Here is a 16,350-nt window from a genome sequence, read left to right as displayed (position 1 = left end):
AAGATTATTTTGCATCAAAATGATGGCAAATGAGACAGAATTCAGCACAGAATATACTTCTAATTGCACATAGCATATGCAAAAGCTTTAACAAATTAAACAGAGGACAAATACCTGCGTAGCTGAACCAAATGCATGTCCAAAATCTATTCCCACCATGCCACCTGTCTCTTTGTTAATCATGAAGTTGGACAGGTGTCTGTCTCCAATACCAAGTATCCAGTGGCTAATGCACATCAATGCATGAGAGCTGGCAAAATGGGACCGCAGAGACAGGAAGGCTTCTGGAGCTGTACTCATTTTAACAAAGGCTCTCCTTAAGAAAACAAAAGTCACTTGTTGCATACAAGTAAAACATCAACATTCATTTCACAATACACAGTCATTAACAGTGTATTTACCGGAGCAGGTCTTCTGGAACACTGCTTTCCCTGCTTTTGAAAGACATCACTGTTTCTGTACGGTTAGCATTTCTGTAAATTAATGAAAGAATAGTGTCAGCTACTGAAATTGCTCAAAGGATGTTAAAAGTTTAGATACATACATGAATGCATTAGCATGTGCTGTTTACTTGTGACACTCCAGCAAGAAACACCGAGTTTGCCCAAAATCACTAAAAAAGGCAATAAAGTTTTATTTGGTATTAAAAATAACCCCCTCTCTCTTTTTCCAAGCAGTTTTTTCCAAGACTGAAATTTCTTAATACAACATATTATGCAGTTTTGTTTGGTTTCCCCCAAGTTAAATAGATGGGATAAGTTTTAATACAGAGATACAGTTTTATTTTGACTGGATAGTTTCTTTGCATGGAAAAGACTAAGTGCAGTGTTAAATCTCTCAGCAACATGCAGAGGCTGTGTTTACACAAGAAAGTAGTGCTGCACAAGGGGAGGCAATACAACTGAATAGCTGGTGCTGAGGACATCCATGCCGTACATATTTTGGAGGGGGTTACTTTGGACTAGTCCAGATCTAGTCCTGTGAAATGAATGGTCACGAGCAGCTGGCATGCACTGGGTGCACTTCTTCCGGATTACTTTCATTTGAAAGGAACCAAGTTGTGCAGTCAAGGACAGCTCTGTGATGCAAACCAATACAAGCTAATTGAGGTGACTGGGAGAAATTTACTTCTAAAGCGCATTGCTGCTCTGAATAAAAATATTAATGTAGGCACACTCAGAAGAACAATCAAAATTATCCCTTAAAAAAACTCAAAAAGCTGCTTTAAAAGCAGGTTATGAGCTCATCAAAAAAATGCTCAGCTGGAAACTTCATTTCCACCACTACAATATTTGATCTAGGCAGGTACAGAAATTCTTTGGAGAGGATTCTGAAGTTGGGACCTACATCATCAAATATTTTTAAGTTATCAGTAAATCACAATTACATTATTTGTCCAACTTCAGTAGATGCTCTGGCTCTGGAGCAGCCTACCCATCTGCATAATCAGAAATAAGACACCCAGAAAATGAAGTTGAAGAGGAACATCAGCTAGACACTTTATTAACAAGATAAGCAACCTTATGGAAGCTTTCCTGCATTCTGGTGGGATTTCATCAATACTAAACTACTCCTGCAGAGCATCTTGAATAAGACAAAATGGGCAAAAAAGGAAATCCAGCCAGGATATTATCATGCAGATATTTTTCCCTGAGACCTCTAGAAGTCTGTGTGTTTCATTTCTGTACAGTTTATTTTAAAACCTACCTGTACATAACCTGGTATCGAGGGACACCTTGTGTTTTCCCAGCCATCTTGGACAGCCACTCATTGTAAGTAGCACGAGGTCCCTTTTTGCTGTGGACAAAAAACAGGACTAATGATTTCTCTGTATTACCTTATCACTCTGTCCTCAAATATCTGTAAGTTGAGTATGTGCTTCAATGCCCCATGAGAATTTTATACACAGAAGGTGTGAAGAATCTAGAGTAAATTTTAACCTAGCTTGCAATGGAAGTGAAATTTATGCATCATTACATGTGCTCATCTGCCTACCCATCTCCTTCTCCCCAGCTCTTGAATGTTTTTTCAATCATATTGGACAGAGGACCAGAGATCTCAAAGCTGTTGATTTCTAATAGGTATTGTGAGAATTAGAAGTTGCCATGAGAGGAAAGACCAGGAAAGACCCCAAATAATTTCTCCAGGGAGGGAAAGACATTTTTAAGTCACCTATCCCATTGAGAGGCATTAAGTAGCCTGCTACAGTAAGTATTGATACTTGTTCAGCCAAACAGGTAGGGATGACAGGAAGGCATAATCTCCTCAGCTTGTACAGAAGGGGAGAAATGGAGGCTTAGAAACCTTAAGGTATTAATCCATCAGCAACCAGTCTTCATTAGTTCAACTAGAAGAACATTAGTTCTTCTAAAAGAATAATTTGATTTTTCTCCCATCTTAACTTACTACTACTGTGCCAGTCACTAAACTGCTATTCCAGCAAGGCAGCAATTCATTAAAGCACCCTTCTTTTCCTCCCCTTTCAAAGCATGTACTGTGATACACTCTTTCCATTTAAGTAGTAGTATTCATCATTTATAGACTATATAGCCTATCACTTTTGCAGAAAGCAAAGCATTCTAAAACTTCAGATTATTATTCCCCCAACCAAAATATTACCAGTAAGAATTTAATTAAAATTTTTCTTTGAGAGCTGTTACTCAATCATAGCTCAGTATAAAATGTCCAAATTGATTTGACTGAAATTGAAGTCTATACAACAACAACACAACCACTATAAAATAGTATAAATTATTAACTATTTTCAGAAAAACCCCGATCTTACCAAATTTAGTATACTAGCTCCTCCCTGCCTTATGTGATGGTACCATGTAAGCCCTCTCACACGTTTCCAGCAATTCAAATGGAAGCAACATAATACCATTGTTGTCTAGTAACATCACAAAAGTAAACTGCACATCAGTAATGAAGGAACAGTAGTAGGTCCTGCTCGGGCCAATAATCAAATAATTGTAGAAAAAAAGAGATTCTTTGGACATAGTTTAAAGGTTTTTGCCTGGTCTTTTAGGTATGGTTTGTGTCCCAGAAGACCCAAAGTCTGCAGCACAAGTCTGTCCTCACCAAATGCAAATTTTAGTATAGGATTTCTTCCTCCAGCCTGGCCCAAAAGCAAGAGAACTAGTAAAAATAAATTCTGTCAACAACACTTAGACAAGCCCAAACAGAGTTACATATTAGGAACAAAGCTGGTAAATGAAACCACATTTCTAAATCCCAGGATGGAAACGGGCTGAAACATTAGAATTAATTAATTTTACAAATACTTATCCCTCAATTACAAATGATCAAGAGATTGAAAGTCTATTTATTCAAATCTAGCCGTTGTACGAAGTCAAAGGCAGCACTCTAGAGGTGTATTCCATACAATTATTGCCAGTTTCCTCAGTCACTGACTCACTGCTCAACACAGAATATCTAAACAGCTTTGCCCCTGCTCCCCTCCCCATCACTCCCCCTCTCGCTGACCTGCGTCCATTTCCTGCCTGATCAAATCAAGAGATCAAAATCCTTTGCTTGTAAAATCAATCTGCTGATAAGGAAATGGTGATGATAATGACGTCACGCGTGATTATAAGCCTCTTGTTCAAACAAGCTGGGTGGAGGATATTAAAGGCACAGTGGTACTCACTGAACAAACAGTTGCCAATTACTAATTTGGGTCAGGAAGTCCAAAGTGCCTCCCTGCTTATAGGCACTTTTCTTTCTTAAAGAAAAAAAATTGCTGCCACAAGGTCACCAGTATCATGAGAAACCCAATGGTTGTGGTGTCTATTACCGCAGGTAAGTAAACCAAGCATCACCTGTTATAGTTAAAGTATTCCCCTTCAGACATGCTATTTTTAAGGAACTCTTTTAAAGTACAGGTATTTTCCAGCCACTTGATGAGTCCCAGCCTGGAATAAAAGAAATCAGAGAGGTGAACAAGGAGCTCGGAGTTGAACTGCAGAAAAGCAAACAGGAAGCAACATGTTCTAACGCCTGCTATGAGAAGCTCTAAAGCTACCAGTTTAGATATTCTCAGAAAACAGTTTCCAGAAAAAGCAACTTCAGTGTTCTTACATAAATATGTAAATCAAGTCAAAGAACTAGAATACTCTGAACCAGAATCTTGCACACAGAAGACTCACTTTCCAACAATGATAGACATTGAAATAAGAATTTCTGTCCCTCAGGATAAATTCCTACCTCGTTGTCATGGGTATGACCTGGTAAGTTTTTAATTGCATGTTCCTTTGGCTACAGGCAGCATCTTGGGAAAGAATAATGTTCATTACATCAAAAAGCTGTTCAATGCGTTGGTCTTGCCTCAGGTCTTCACCACCTTTGACGAGGAAAGGATACTCCTGCTCATCACTGCCTCGGATTGTTATACGCTTTGGTTTCCTCATGGATTCCATTACTTTTATCTTGCAAGACAGAAAAAAAGCAAAATATTTTTGTCCAAAAGGCTTAAAGTTACAGAATCATCACTGAAATTAAACATGGCAAAATCATGTTATTCCATTACCACTACAAAAAAAATGCAGTTTCACAGAAATTCGTTTATGTGCTTCAGCATGCACGCATGGCAATGATTTTTCTATTGTCAAATTCTCTGAACAGTATATAAACACAAATTTATACCAAACAGGATTTTGACTCAAATTTATAAGCATACCCGTTCATCAAATCCAGATATTCTCACGTGGTATTCTGGCAGTGGTTTCCCTTTCCCATCATATTGACCTGAAGTGGCAGAGAAAAATACCTCAAAGTGATAGTCTGATTTTAAATATATCTTTTTAAAAAGTTTATTCAAGAACAGAACATTCTTCCAAATACTTTGTCAAATTGGTAGAATGATAACTCTGAAGAAAATATTTAAAAATACACAAAACCACATCATACACACCATATAATTTTATCTTTGAATTACTAATATTCTTTCTTTCTTAAGCTATTAGATTTGAAGCTTTTCATGGTTTCAGAGGATACACCCTTGTTGATTAGATTTCTTGGAATGAGGCATTTATCTAAAAACTTAATACTTTAAGAAATGCAATTTTAAAAATCACATCAAGAATGCAGATTAAGAATAGATTTAAGAGATGACGAATGAATAAAAGTATTTCAGATTAAATTTCCTTCTGTGTAAGGCCAAAATGAAGAGCCATAAAGTCAACATGAGAAGACTAGCAACTTTCTTATAAAGGACAGATAACTGTCAACACTGAAAGGGAACGTACCAGGAACTTCTATTTCATTCCTCAAGAATTCAGCTTTGAATTCACTCATCCACGGTGAATATTCTTTCAGGTTTCCAGGTTCTTTATGGCTTTTGGTCATTTTTGAGAGAAGAGAATTTGTAATCACATCAAAATCACTAGCCTTCATATCCAGCAGTTTTGAACCGTGTTTTCCAAACTGATGGTCAAAGTCCTTCCCAAAAGCCTGAAGTTTTTACCAAAAGTAATCTTTTTAACACAGTATTCTCCCAAGAACATTAAAACAGTATTTGCTCCAGAGAGTTTTCAGTCAAAATAGACAATGATTCAAGAACATTAATACTTAAGAATACTAAGGAATTCAAAACATCTATAGAAGGCAAATTAATACATTTATGCACTAGTGTGATGTAGGATAAACCTGCTACTTGTCTGGCCTTTAGGTTCCTAAGAATACACAGTTTCATCTGTCCTCCTAAAATATCTAAGCCTTCCTTCTACTCCAGTTTTTTTTCCTCCGTTATTTCTAGTCTGTCAGAAACTTTTCATTGCCTGTTTGGTTGAACCACCAGCTAGTATCAACAGAAATATCTACATTTTACCAATCCAGCAATATCAAAGATTTGCTTATACTGTAGACATAGATCAGAAAGCTTTTTTGTCGTATTAAAAACAGAGGCTTATCCCTTTTTACCTCCTCTTGCTGCAGATGGACTCTAAGTGAGAATATCAAGAGTGTTGCTTATTAAATGTAAAGAATATACCTCATCCTCTTACAAAAATATAAGGACAGCTAGGGAAATATTCATATTTGTACCCATTAAATAAATAAAAATTCCATCATGAAGCTAAATGTAGGATTATTACTAGGACCTGTATTTGATGTCCCAGTCAAGTTATCACGCTTTCAAATTGCTGCAACCATTTCAGTGGCTCTTCTGACTCTTGCTGCATATATGATACATCAAGTGTAGCCCAATAAAACAAAAGAAAACCTCTTAACTGTGTAATTTACCAATGGTTAAAAAAATACAGCGGGTTCAGTTAATTAACCTTTCTGTCTCCCTAGAATTTTCCATACTCTGCTTTACAGAAAGTGTGTTTTTCAGTGTTTATTTTATTTTATTTTATTTTTTTAAACTAGCAGTAACCATGCTATGTAGTAAGCAACTAACTACAGTCTACTTAATTTTGGTTCTTTTTGCTAAGAAGAAGGTCCATTACATGTATATTTGATGCATGTTATATAGCTTATAATATTAAACTTAACTTTTGCATCAATGTTAGAAAATGGTAATTTCAATGTTTTGTTTACTATCAGATTTATTATTCATGATTTGCATTGAGATATTTTTGGATGCAAAAATGTATAAAACCATATTTTACAAGTATTTTTAATATGCTGACAAAGGAAAACTGCAAATACATTTTGATACTGACCTACTTAATACACAAAGGAAGTCGTATCTATTAGTAGTTAACTGAATTGATATTTCCTGTTCACATTTAAGGTTCTAGAAAAAAGCAGATCTCTTGATCCTTCTTTGACCTGATGAGAATTAACAGCTTGGAAAAGACAGGTAAACTCTTCTGCTTTTTCCATGCTTTATCATTTTTTCCCCAAGCTATGAAGGACACAGGCATTTAACTGAAGTAAATAAAGATACAGAAAATATTGTCTTTTTGAAGAAGAGACTGCTACAGCTAACATCTTTATCACTTTAAATTTGATTCCAGGTGATCATCTAATTGCTTTTTCTGTTCAGTTCTTTAGCTTCCTTTAAAATTCAAGGCAGTAAATATGTAACAGCTTGAATACTGTATTTTAATTAATATAACCCATCAGTGTTTAAGTTATGCATTACTAGAATTTCATCTTAAAAATAAATGTAAGATGTTTATAGTTTAAAATACATGTAACTGTATATAAGTAACAGCTATAAAGATTATATATTTGAATTACTCTACATATTAAATCAACTTTGAGTCAGTCAAGAAATCTAACATTTTTCCATTAAGAAAATTGTGCAGTCACCCTCACAACACACTTTAATTCTCCATTAATATTACCTCATGTAGGCAAAGAATTCAGAGTCTGCACACCATAATCCTAACCATCTTCTCATGTTAGCATGTAAAAGGAATACTCATCTCCTTCTTCCTTCAGTACCAGTCCCAGTACCCAAAAAGAGTACCCAAGTTAACCCAAAAGGTTTGTCACCACTCCAACTTGGGCTCTTGCTGTGGCTGTAACTGTACAGCTCACCCTACAGCTGCCCTCCTCCTTCTACCCCTCACCTCTGACTATGGCACATTCTGCAAATACTTATTCTCAGCTTTCTCAAGTTTATCATCAGAGCCTCAGCTTTCCTGCAGCAACACATTCAGAGAGCTAATATCCCGATAAACTCCTAACTGCCTTTGCTGCTGCCACACCAGCTCTCTGCTCCCTCCAGCCCTGGTTCCTCATATCCTCTGCTTCTCTGCTCCCCCTCCACACCCCCGACCTGAAAGCACAGGGCAGGAATTCTTGAGATACTTAGATAAGTTTATCTAATGGTAATGAAACACAAGAACGGCCATATGGGACAGAGAGACTTGGGTCCACCTAGCCCAGACCATAGGTCTGTGAGCACAAGGGACAAGTGTACAGCTGTGCTTCTACAGAAGTACTGCTCTTCTGGCTTGCAGCAATTTGCAACTCAGGGATTTCTGGACCCAGACGCCATGCATTTTTATTTAAAGGTCTCAGAACATTTTCTCCCTCCCCATGGCATTGTCTAGTTGCTATTCAAACCTATGAGAGGTTCTAGCACCTACAGTACCCTGGAAGAGGATTTCAAAGCTCAGCTGTGCAGCATATGAAGAAACACATCCTCATTGTTTGTTTGGAACCTGCCATTTTTCAGTGTCCTTTGCTACTCCATGCTTCATGTAGTGGAAAATTTAGGCTTCCACAGGGTATTCGCTCCCTGCTTCCTACCTCTGATGTTAAGAGCTTTATTGTACCTGCCATCATGATGTCTTTTCTAACTACAGGAATCCTGAAATTGTTCCTTGTACAGAGGAATTATTCTTTCCACTGTAAATCTTTTCCAGTTCCATTATTCTTGTTGAGAAGTGAAGACTACAACCACATAGTGTTCAAGAAGCAAGAAACAGAAAAGGTTATGTCAATGTGTAAATCCTTGTTTTGTGCTCTCCTCTTAATAATAACAGTTGTTTTGCTTTCTTGATTGCTATTGAGTATTCACAGCTGATTTTTTCACATACCTATCAGGAACCAAGATCTTGCTCTTGAATTGTAAGAGTTAGCTCAGACACAAACAATTTTATGCAAAATTAGGATTTTTTTGTCCATATGCACTACTTCATTTTCCTATACTTATTTTCACTATTTTAGAACTCAGTCAGTTCTGTAAAGTCCTTTCTGTAATTCTTCATAGTTGCCACTTTTCTGAATAACTTATCCTAAACAACTTAGTAGCAGCAGCAAGTTTGCTATCACAATACAGTACAACACTCTGAAGTGCTGATACATTGTACTTGGCACCAAGATAAAAACTGGTCAGATTTCTGTGCAGGTTCACAGACGGACAGAGGCCAAGGCCCTGAGAACCTGACAGTGCACCAGAAACGGGAGACAGCAGCTGTGCAAGTGGGAACATTTATCCCTGCAGCGCAGTCAGAAATAGAATCTGAACTATAACAATTCTGTAACTTTTAGCAACAAAATCCCAATCCCATATGCCTAACTTGATCTGTCAAGCTGTGATCTGGTCCATGATCTTCTAGGGCCTTCTAGAAAAGCACACAATACCAAGGGTATTCAATTATCACATACCTGAATAAATCTTTTTCTCAGCAATCCAAGGCCAGGAGCTTCTAAATTTCCCAAATTCCTATACATTTCTTCATACATTTCTTGAAGTTTATTTTTATTCCTCTGAGCTTTTATCAACTCATTTCTGACACTGTCAGTCCAATCCTTCAAACACAGAGGGAAACAGATGGGTACTGAGAAAAACAGTTTATTGACCCCCAGCTCTTTGGTAATCTGTACAGATTGCATTTGTTTTCCTATTTTTACTAATAGCCAATGAAAGTATCTTCTGAATTATTCTACAATAATCAAAAGGCTATGAGCATTTTCCTTTTATTCTGTCTTTAAACAAAATTTACTAGCATAATTATGTTCATTAGGATAGTGTCTATTGCAAATTAAGAAAGGCCCTGTTGGACTAGGAGCAATATCGAACAGAAAACAAGAGAATCCTTTGGACAATGGGTTCAAAATCTTAATAGAGAAACACAGCAGAACATAGGAAAAAGGCATAAGAACACAAGCAGACAGAAAAATTTTGTAGATGACCACAAATGATGATTCTGTAACAGTTTCAGAATAATTAATGAAGACAGACTGATCAAAGGACAGGGCAGAGACTCTGAAGGAGACACCTAAAAAGCCTTGTGCAAAATAGCCAATCACCACAAGCGAGAAAAATGAGCAAGTGAAATGAGTGAAAGCTGTAGAGAGCACCCTGACATTGTTTTCTATAGATTTGGGGCTGAACTGCTTCCTGTGGCCGCAACGTCAACCTAACTCTGGCTGCCTCTGCCCAGCAGTTTCTTTTGTAAACACACACCATGGGGAAGGAAGGGGAAGGGGAAAAATCCATTTACCTTAAAAAGCATCATGGGATTAGAGAGCTGTTCCAAAGCGTGAACAAAATCTTGAACTACTCCTCCTCTGTCCAGCTTTTTCTTGATCCTGTGAAAGAAAAAAGCGCATCACAAGGCAACAAGGAACTACCATCACCACTTTGTCTGCACATAAGCAATGACTCAGATCCTCTACTATATTCTTGAATATCTGATTAAATAATTTTAGGGAGCTAATGTATAGGAGGAGTCAATCAGAATTTTCTCTCAGGTCGCAGGGTTGTTGAAAATATTACCTGTCCTCTCTGTGCATTTCCATTTCTTTTTTTGTAATTAAGTGCCCCACTAGGAAAATAGCAGCTTGGTAGGGAGTGGGAAACGTTCTTGGAACAGTAATAGACATTAACAAGACTAAACATATTATACCAGTTCTTCAAGGGTGATACAGTTTGTGAAGTACAAGCCTTTACTTTTTCATTTCAATCTAGGAAATACTGCAAATCTAGCAGAAATTTGGAAAAAAGGCAAAGAGACACCTAAAATTATATTAGTGGTTCCACAGCACTGTATGATAGCAGTTGATTTTTGCCTAGGGATTAACTCAGGTTTTATTGTATGGCAAAATGGGGAAGGGAAGGTTTGTAGAATAAAAACAGAGCGAATAAGCAAAGAACAAAACTGTCACTCCCCAAAAGGTAAGGTGAATCCACTTCACTGGTCCTCTCTGATATCTGATGGGAGCATCTATTATATTTGAACATCTCTGCTCTTAGTTTTAGAAAAGTCCTAAATGTCAGCTTCATCTCTGATGGATGCTGATTCTAACTACTGTGAATTTGTGAACTTATTATAGTAAGAGTCTAAATACATGCTGGACTTCCCTTTGACCTCAGCAGAACAGGGAAATGAAGAGGAGGGGACCTTGACTTCCCTGTAATTATGAGGAAAAAGGGAATGCCTCTCTGCAGTCTTTTGTTTTCCTTAGGGGAGGGGGGGCGGGAAATCCTAGTATTCTACTACCTGTGGATTGTAGGTACTCAACATTTCTGAAAGGAGTCAGGCCACCTATCTGAGTATGTCTAATATTAAGAGAGAATACGTATCAAGTTTTCCTTGTGCCTTTAAATCAAAGCATAGTGTGCATGGGACTACCCCCTAATGTTTCTCATGCTCACTACAGAAAAATGTTTATTTAAAACAAATCCCTGTTTCCCCAAACAACACACAAAACATAAAAAAGAGCTATAATTGATTGTAAATGCACCTTTCTACAAAATCCTTGTTCTTACAGCCAGTTGCAGTGTCTTTGAAAGAATAACTTTCATTGCTGATCATGAAAGGGTAAATGATTGCCTGGGGATAAGTATCTGCAATCTCTTCAACAGTATGTTGCACGGCTATTGCTTCATCCTTGTCAAGCAGTGCCATCATCTGGCTAATCCAACCAATGAACTGCCAACAGGGAACTGAAGAAAGCTGCAAAATACACACAGTCAGTGCTTTCAACTTTGGTCCTCCTTAAAAATACCAAATATAATCAAATACAAACAAAACTGCTCCATGTCCCAGGTCAGCAGACAGAAACACTTCAGGGGGAAGGGGAAGAATATGTTACCTAGGTGGCACCAAACATCCCCAGTGAAGCAGAGGGGTTTTATTATCATTATTTTTGCTTGATAGGTTTTCCATTGCAAAGACTTGTAGTTTGTTGATCAAGATAGGGAGCTTTATACTCAAACTTACGACATTTCTATCTGGATGGAATGTAATATTTTTTGGCCATCACACAGGAACAACTTGAAAATGTCAAGGGGAATTTGAAGCATTATAGTTGAAGTCTTGATCTAAGTAAAATAGGAAGGAGAACACTGGACCTCCCACCACAGTTTTGCTCTTTCTTCAACTTTGAACATTTTTTTTCTGGTAACAGATATTAACCATTTCACTAGAGCATTCCCCAGTCTCCTCCACGCTCCTTTCCCCCCAAACTGTATTGCTTTTGAAAGGAATTCTAGAATACATTTTCTTATGATAGCAAGAGGCCAGACTCAAGAGTTTTTTTCCTGTCTCATTTTGAGTTTAAAATCAAATTGTCAGTATTTATCCCACAGAGAGGGGAAGAGGGTAAAGAAATACTTCTTTTTTTTTTCTTTTTTTTTCTTGGTGAGGTTTGTTAGCTGGACCAGCCATCAGGTTCTGTTTGAACAATCAAAATTTCATTGTCATCACACCTTTTCCACCTCTTAACCATATTCTCAGTTTCCTCGGATAACTAAGCTGTACTTCCGCTTCTCTCATGCTTTTGAGTTCTTCCTTTGATCGTGCCTGCCACTCTGTGTGCGTGGACTAGGAGCATGAAATGAGTTTGAAAACACGGGCAGTCCAAAACAGGAACAGTCATAAGTAAAACAAGATTATGTCTCATGACAGAAGGGAAAGCATTGTCGCACAGGGCACCTTGACATATAAAAGTAAGGAAAAGGTAATGGAAGGGGGAAGTGAGAAAAACAAAGGAGGAAGAAGTTGTAGTAAATCCCTGAAATAAAGCAGGAGAGGGAAAAGTGGGAAAAGTGTAAAATTTATCTGAAAAAGCTGCTGATTTCCCACATACAGGAAACTCAACCTACAGAAATAAGATATATTTATCACTCTATTCCTATCCACTTTTACCAAGCCACTTTTAGATTTTTCAGAAGAAGAAAAAATGCAATATAACTTTTCTTCATCAGCTCTCAAACTAACATTTGGAATTAGAATTATGATAAAAAGTTCAATTTTTAAGAAAAACATTTCTACCCATGTTCTTTAGAGAAAAGACAAAGCAACAATGGTTGGATAAAATTTAGCTGATTCACCTGAAACAAAACTTACCAGTCTAACCCCTCTATCCATACAAACTCAAACTCAATTTTTTAAATTCTATTTATAGCAATATTTGCTGCCAGGAAAATGGAAACAACTAACCTCTCGTGTCACTAGACCCAATGTCTCTGCTGGATACCTTTCTACTATTTGCAGCAGTCTAGGAAATCTCAGCCTGGCTTCTCTAGAGTTCAGTTTTAAAGCTTTTATCATTTTCTCCACCACAATAGCTGGGAATAGCTGCAAATCTTCAGTGTTAATTTCTGCCAAGAAATATTAAACAAAAATTATCAGAAACACCATCACTTGTTCCATGTCTGTGATCATCAAGAACATGTCTTTACTATTCAGTATTTTTTTCCAGTGTATTTTGTATTTTTACTTTGTTCTTTTTCCCCTCTGTTTGAGCTGCATACATCAGTAACACATGTATTTGGGGACTGTAAGGATTAGTGTTATCAGGAAGCTGCATCACTGCTGGTATCTTGCCTGCTTTAAATACAGCACTGTTGGGGTCTAGGAAGGAACAAAGGAAACATCTGCTTGATATATGCATCTCATAAGTGAAATGGAGACTACATGAGTGATTCACTAGTAGTAAAGCTAGCAGTAATGGTCAAAAAAGGTCGAAAAAATAAATGCTGCCAGAGTGGAGGACAAACTGTTCTTCTAAATTCAAACTGTGTTGCTTAGGGAGATCTCCTGGGTAGCACAAAAGCTGATGTATCTCAGATAAATCCACCTTATGTGCTCAGGGGAGTCCTGACATACCAAGCAAGCCTTCCTCTTCCCTACGTAGATGCTGGTCACAGAAACCAACCAAAGTCATATATGCTTCGATAACTCCAGCAACATCTACATGTTCCATTGAGTGTGACTGCACCTCCTCTTCAGATTTTCTCACAGCACTGCTGAAACACTGAAAAGCCCTCTTGTTCAGCCCTGCTAATATCTGAAATTCATCCATAAGAGAGAGAGAGAAAAAAAAAAAGACATTAGTAAGTAGCATTCAACAATTCCTTTTGAAACTGAAGCTTGGTTGCAAATATTTAGCAGCTAAAACTTGAAGTGTATTAAATATTTTCAGCAGCACAAAGAAAAAAAAGGATGCTATTTCTAGCAGCAACTCTCAGAATTTTCAATGTAAATCAAAATGTAAAACAGACTTTAATTTAAATTATCTCCAGAAATGTTATCTAGAATTTTTACACCTGCAAAAAAGTTAATTTTACTAGCGTTTCTACAAACAGTTAACAGAAAACACAATAAAACAAATGCTATTTTTTGTATTAATATATCTGCAATGTTTGTATATTCAGGATTTTTGTTAAAAAAAAGAACATGCCTCAAACTATTTCAAATCTGCTGGCTTTTCCTCTATTACACAGTCATATGATCATACTTTTCTAACGAGTTCCCATAATGAAGGAATTTACAAGATCCTTCGCAAATGAAAGTTTGTAAGTCATGCACATATATTTTCTCATTGCCAACAGACCTACAAAGCTCAGACACTGTAGCTTTTAAATACAGAATTCCTGCAAAATGAGTTGGATCAACTGCAAAATACCATAACTGAAATAAACTAGTCTGAATTTCATGTAGGTAGAGGGAAGTTACCAAGATCAGAATTTTGTTTTATGTTAAGCTACATTAAGGCTAAACTCTATAGTCTTGCAGAAATATTTGATATCCCAGTCTGACTCATCTGACAAAGAGGAGCTTTTATGCTCATCTTTTATAAATTTTTTAAGAGTGCTTCTAATAATTAGCTAATCATGAAAGCTTGGATTTTTCTACAACCCTACAAACCTTGGAAGTTTCTACAACCCTAAAAATTGAAGTCTTTTTGTAGGAACCTCTTCTTTATCTGCTTTTCTTTAACATCCATAAAAATACAACCAAAGAATTGCTTTTTGCTGCTTTATACTGATATAGTTCATATCTCAGGGCCTTGACGGGGGCTTTGGGAATTAATAGAAGTCAGTAACTATACTTTAAATTCTCACTCAAATCAATATGCCAGACAAAAAGTCAGTGCCAGAGCATCTGGAACAACTGACAAAACACATGTTTTCAGGTGCAGCACAGTCTGCCAATGTATTCTTCAACTGCACACCTTCTCAATAAAGCAAAGATGATCTGCACATGATGTATTTTAAAAACCCTCTCCTCCCTATTACTAGGATTATTTAGATAAATTAAATATATCAGTATAATTATCAGTATCAATATGAGTATTACAAAGATCTCCTTATCTCTATCTCTAAGATAACCTAACAGTATGAATAACTTCAAAAATGTCTAGCTGAATTAAAATCATTCTCTGTGGACTGTATTCCTAATCCTTGTCTTGCCACCAAGCATAAAGGTGCTTTGAGTATACATCTTTCGTCTTCACACAAAATACAAGATCAGAGAAACACAAGAACATTTTCCTGTAAAGAAACCTACAGCAGTGCAGAACTCTAGGAGAGCAAAAACCAGACAAACAGTAGACAGAACCATAGCTTTGTTTCATGGATAAATCAATGCTAGTAGCAGACAGTCTTTGCATTCCCTGTATCTATCCATATCCATTACTACCTATTAAAGTAGTGATTACAACACTGAAATACCTAAAAGCTCTTTTCCATTCTCATTTACCTTTTCAGGACTCTCAAGACTCTCTCCTGACAGTACTGCTACTTTTCTAGCTTTTTCTTCCTTGATTTGCTCAAGGCATCTTGGATCGTGACTAAGGGCATTGGCGATGATGCGGTAAGTGGTACCCAGAAGAAGATTCTGGTTTCGGAAGGCCATTGTTTTCTTGCTTAGGTAGTCAGACTTGGTATCTTCTGTTGGAACACAAAAGGAAGCTGGTAATTTTACAGCAAAGCAGCTTCATATAATAAACAAAGTGAAGCACGGATAAAGGTTGTTACCAAGCAGGGAGATGGTTTTTAACACTGAGAGCACTTGTTCAGGACAACTCTGATTCCGGCTGTAACTGTGGGAAAAGCGGCAATAGGCATAATTCCACCTCACTAGCCAGTCTTCTCTGGTTTTGGCCTCTCTGAGTAGGTGTTTCAGAAGCTTCTTTGCAATGGAAAAGCTGTTCTGTATTAACAGAGTAAGACAGAATTTTCAGTATCTGAAAGAGGAAATGTATCTGAAGAGGAAATAAAATCTTTTTGCAACTAAATTAAGGGATGGAAAGATTTAGGTAAGAAAAATATAGTAAGAGAACCTGCTAGATGAAAAGAGGCCCACTGCTTTTTTGGTTTCATATTCAAAAACAGATTTGTGCTAATAGGAGACATTTGAAAAGAAAGAAAAAATAGAGGTCTGACAAACTGAGGAAATTAAAATAATTCTTTTTATATGATTAAACAGGTGCCAACTGTTCTGCAGTCCAAACATAGGGGCAACGTAACTTGATTTATAATACCATTTGGAAAATCACCTGTTCATTGTGTTTGTCTTTTGATGAACAAAGTCCATATAAATAACAATAAATTTGCCCCAGCCCTTTAACGTCTGTAGTCTAACACAGCATTAATGTTATATTTGGCTATTAGTGTCAATAATGAACTGTATCATTGATTCCAAATATTTGCAC

At 36.9% G+C, this 16,350-nt stretch overlaps 1 protein-coding gene and 1 long non-coding RNA gene across 8 annotated transcripts in view; one reads left to right on the top strand and one right to left on the bottom strand.

Annotated features, from left to right (window-relative positions):
• PRKDC (protein kinase, DNA-activated, catalytic subunit) overlaps positions 1-16,350 on the bottom strand; it is an 84,350-nt gene that overhangs the window by 4,129 nt on the left and 63,871 nt on the right. Inside the window, exons 70-83 of the mRNA XM_062570376.1 lie at positions 15,674-15,848; positions 15,396-15,586; positions 13,521-13,701; positions 12,852-13,012; positions 11,152-11,363; positions 9,909-9,996; positions 9,070-9,213; positions 5,247-5,451; positions 4,679-4,746; positions 4,207-4,427; positions 3,822-3,914; positions 1,708-1,797; positions 402-473; positions 115-316 (exon numbers count right to left, since the gene is read on the bottom strand). Coding sequence (XP_062426360.1) covers positions 115-316; positions 402-473; positions 1,708-1,797; positions 3,822-3,914; positions 4,207-4,427; positions 4,679-4,746; positions 5,247-5,451; positions 9,070-9,213; positions 9,909-9,996; positions 11,152-11,363; positions 12,852-13,012; positions 13,521-13,701; positions 15,396-15,586; positions 15,674-15,848 — 2,103 coding nt within the window. The remainder of the gene's footprint in view (positions 1-114; positions 317-401; positions 474-1,707; positions 1,798-3,821; positions 3,915-4,206; positions 4,428-4,678; positions 4,747-5,246; positions 5,452-9,069; positions 9,214-9,908; positions 9,997-11,151; positions 11,364-12,851; positions 13,013-13,520; positions 13,702-15,395; positions 15,587-15,673; positions 15,849-16,350) is intronic.
• Positions 1-16,350, top strand: part of LOC134137434 (uncharacterized) — a 43,498-nt gene that overhangs the window by 8,211 nt on the left and 18,937 nt on the right. For 5 of the 7 annotated variants that reach the window (XR_009957701.1, XR_009957700.1, XR_009957697.1 and 2 more), the window contains exons 4-5: positions 6,737-6,805; positions 15,404-15,509. This is a non-coding gene — a long non-coding RNA (uncharacterized LOC134137434). Of the gene's footprint in view, positions 1-6,736; positions 6,806-8,324; positions 8,393-13,548; positions 13,748-15,403; positions 15,510-16,350 lie in introns of all 7 variants that reach the window. The other 2 variants (XR_009957696.1, XR_009957698.1) reach the window with 2 other exon arrangements.

Source organism: Rhea pennata, chromosome 2 (genome assembly GCF_028389875.1).
Source record: "Rhea pennata isolate bPtePen1 chromosome 2, bPtePen1.pri, whole genome shotgun sequence".
NCBI lineage: Eukaryota > Metazoa > Chordata > Aves > Rheiformes > Rheidae > Rhea > Rhea pennata.
This window is presented reverse-complemented; position numbering and strand designations above follow the sequence as displayed.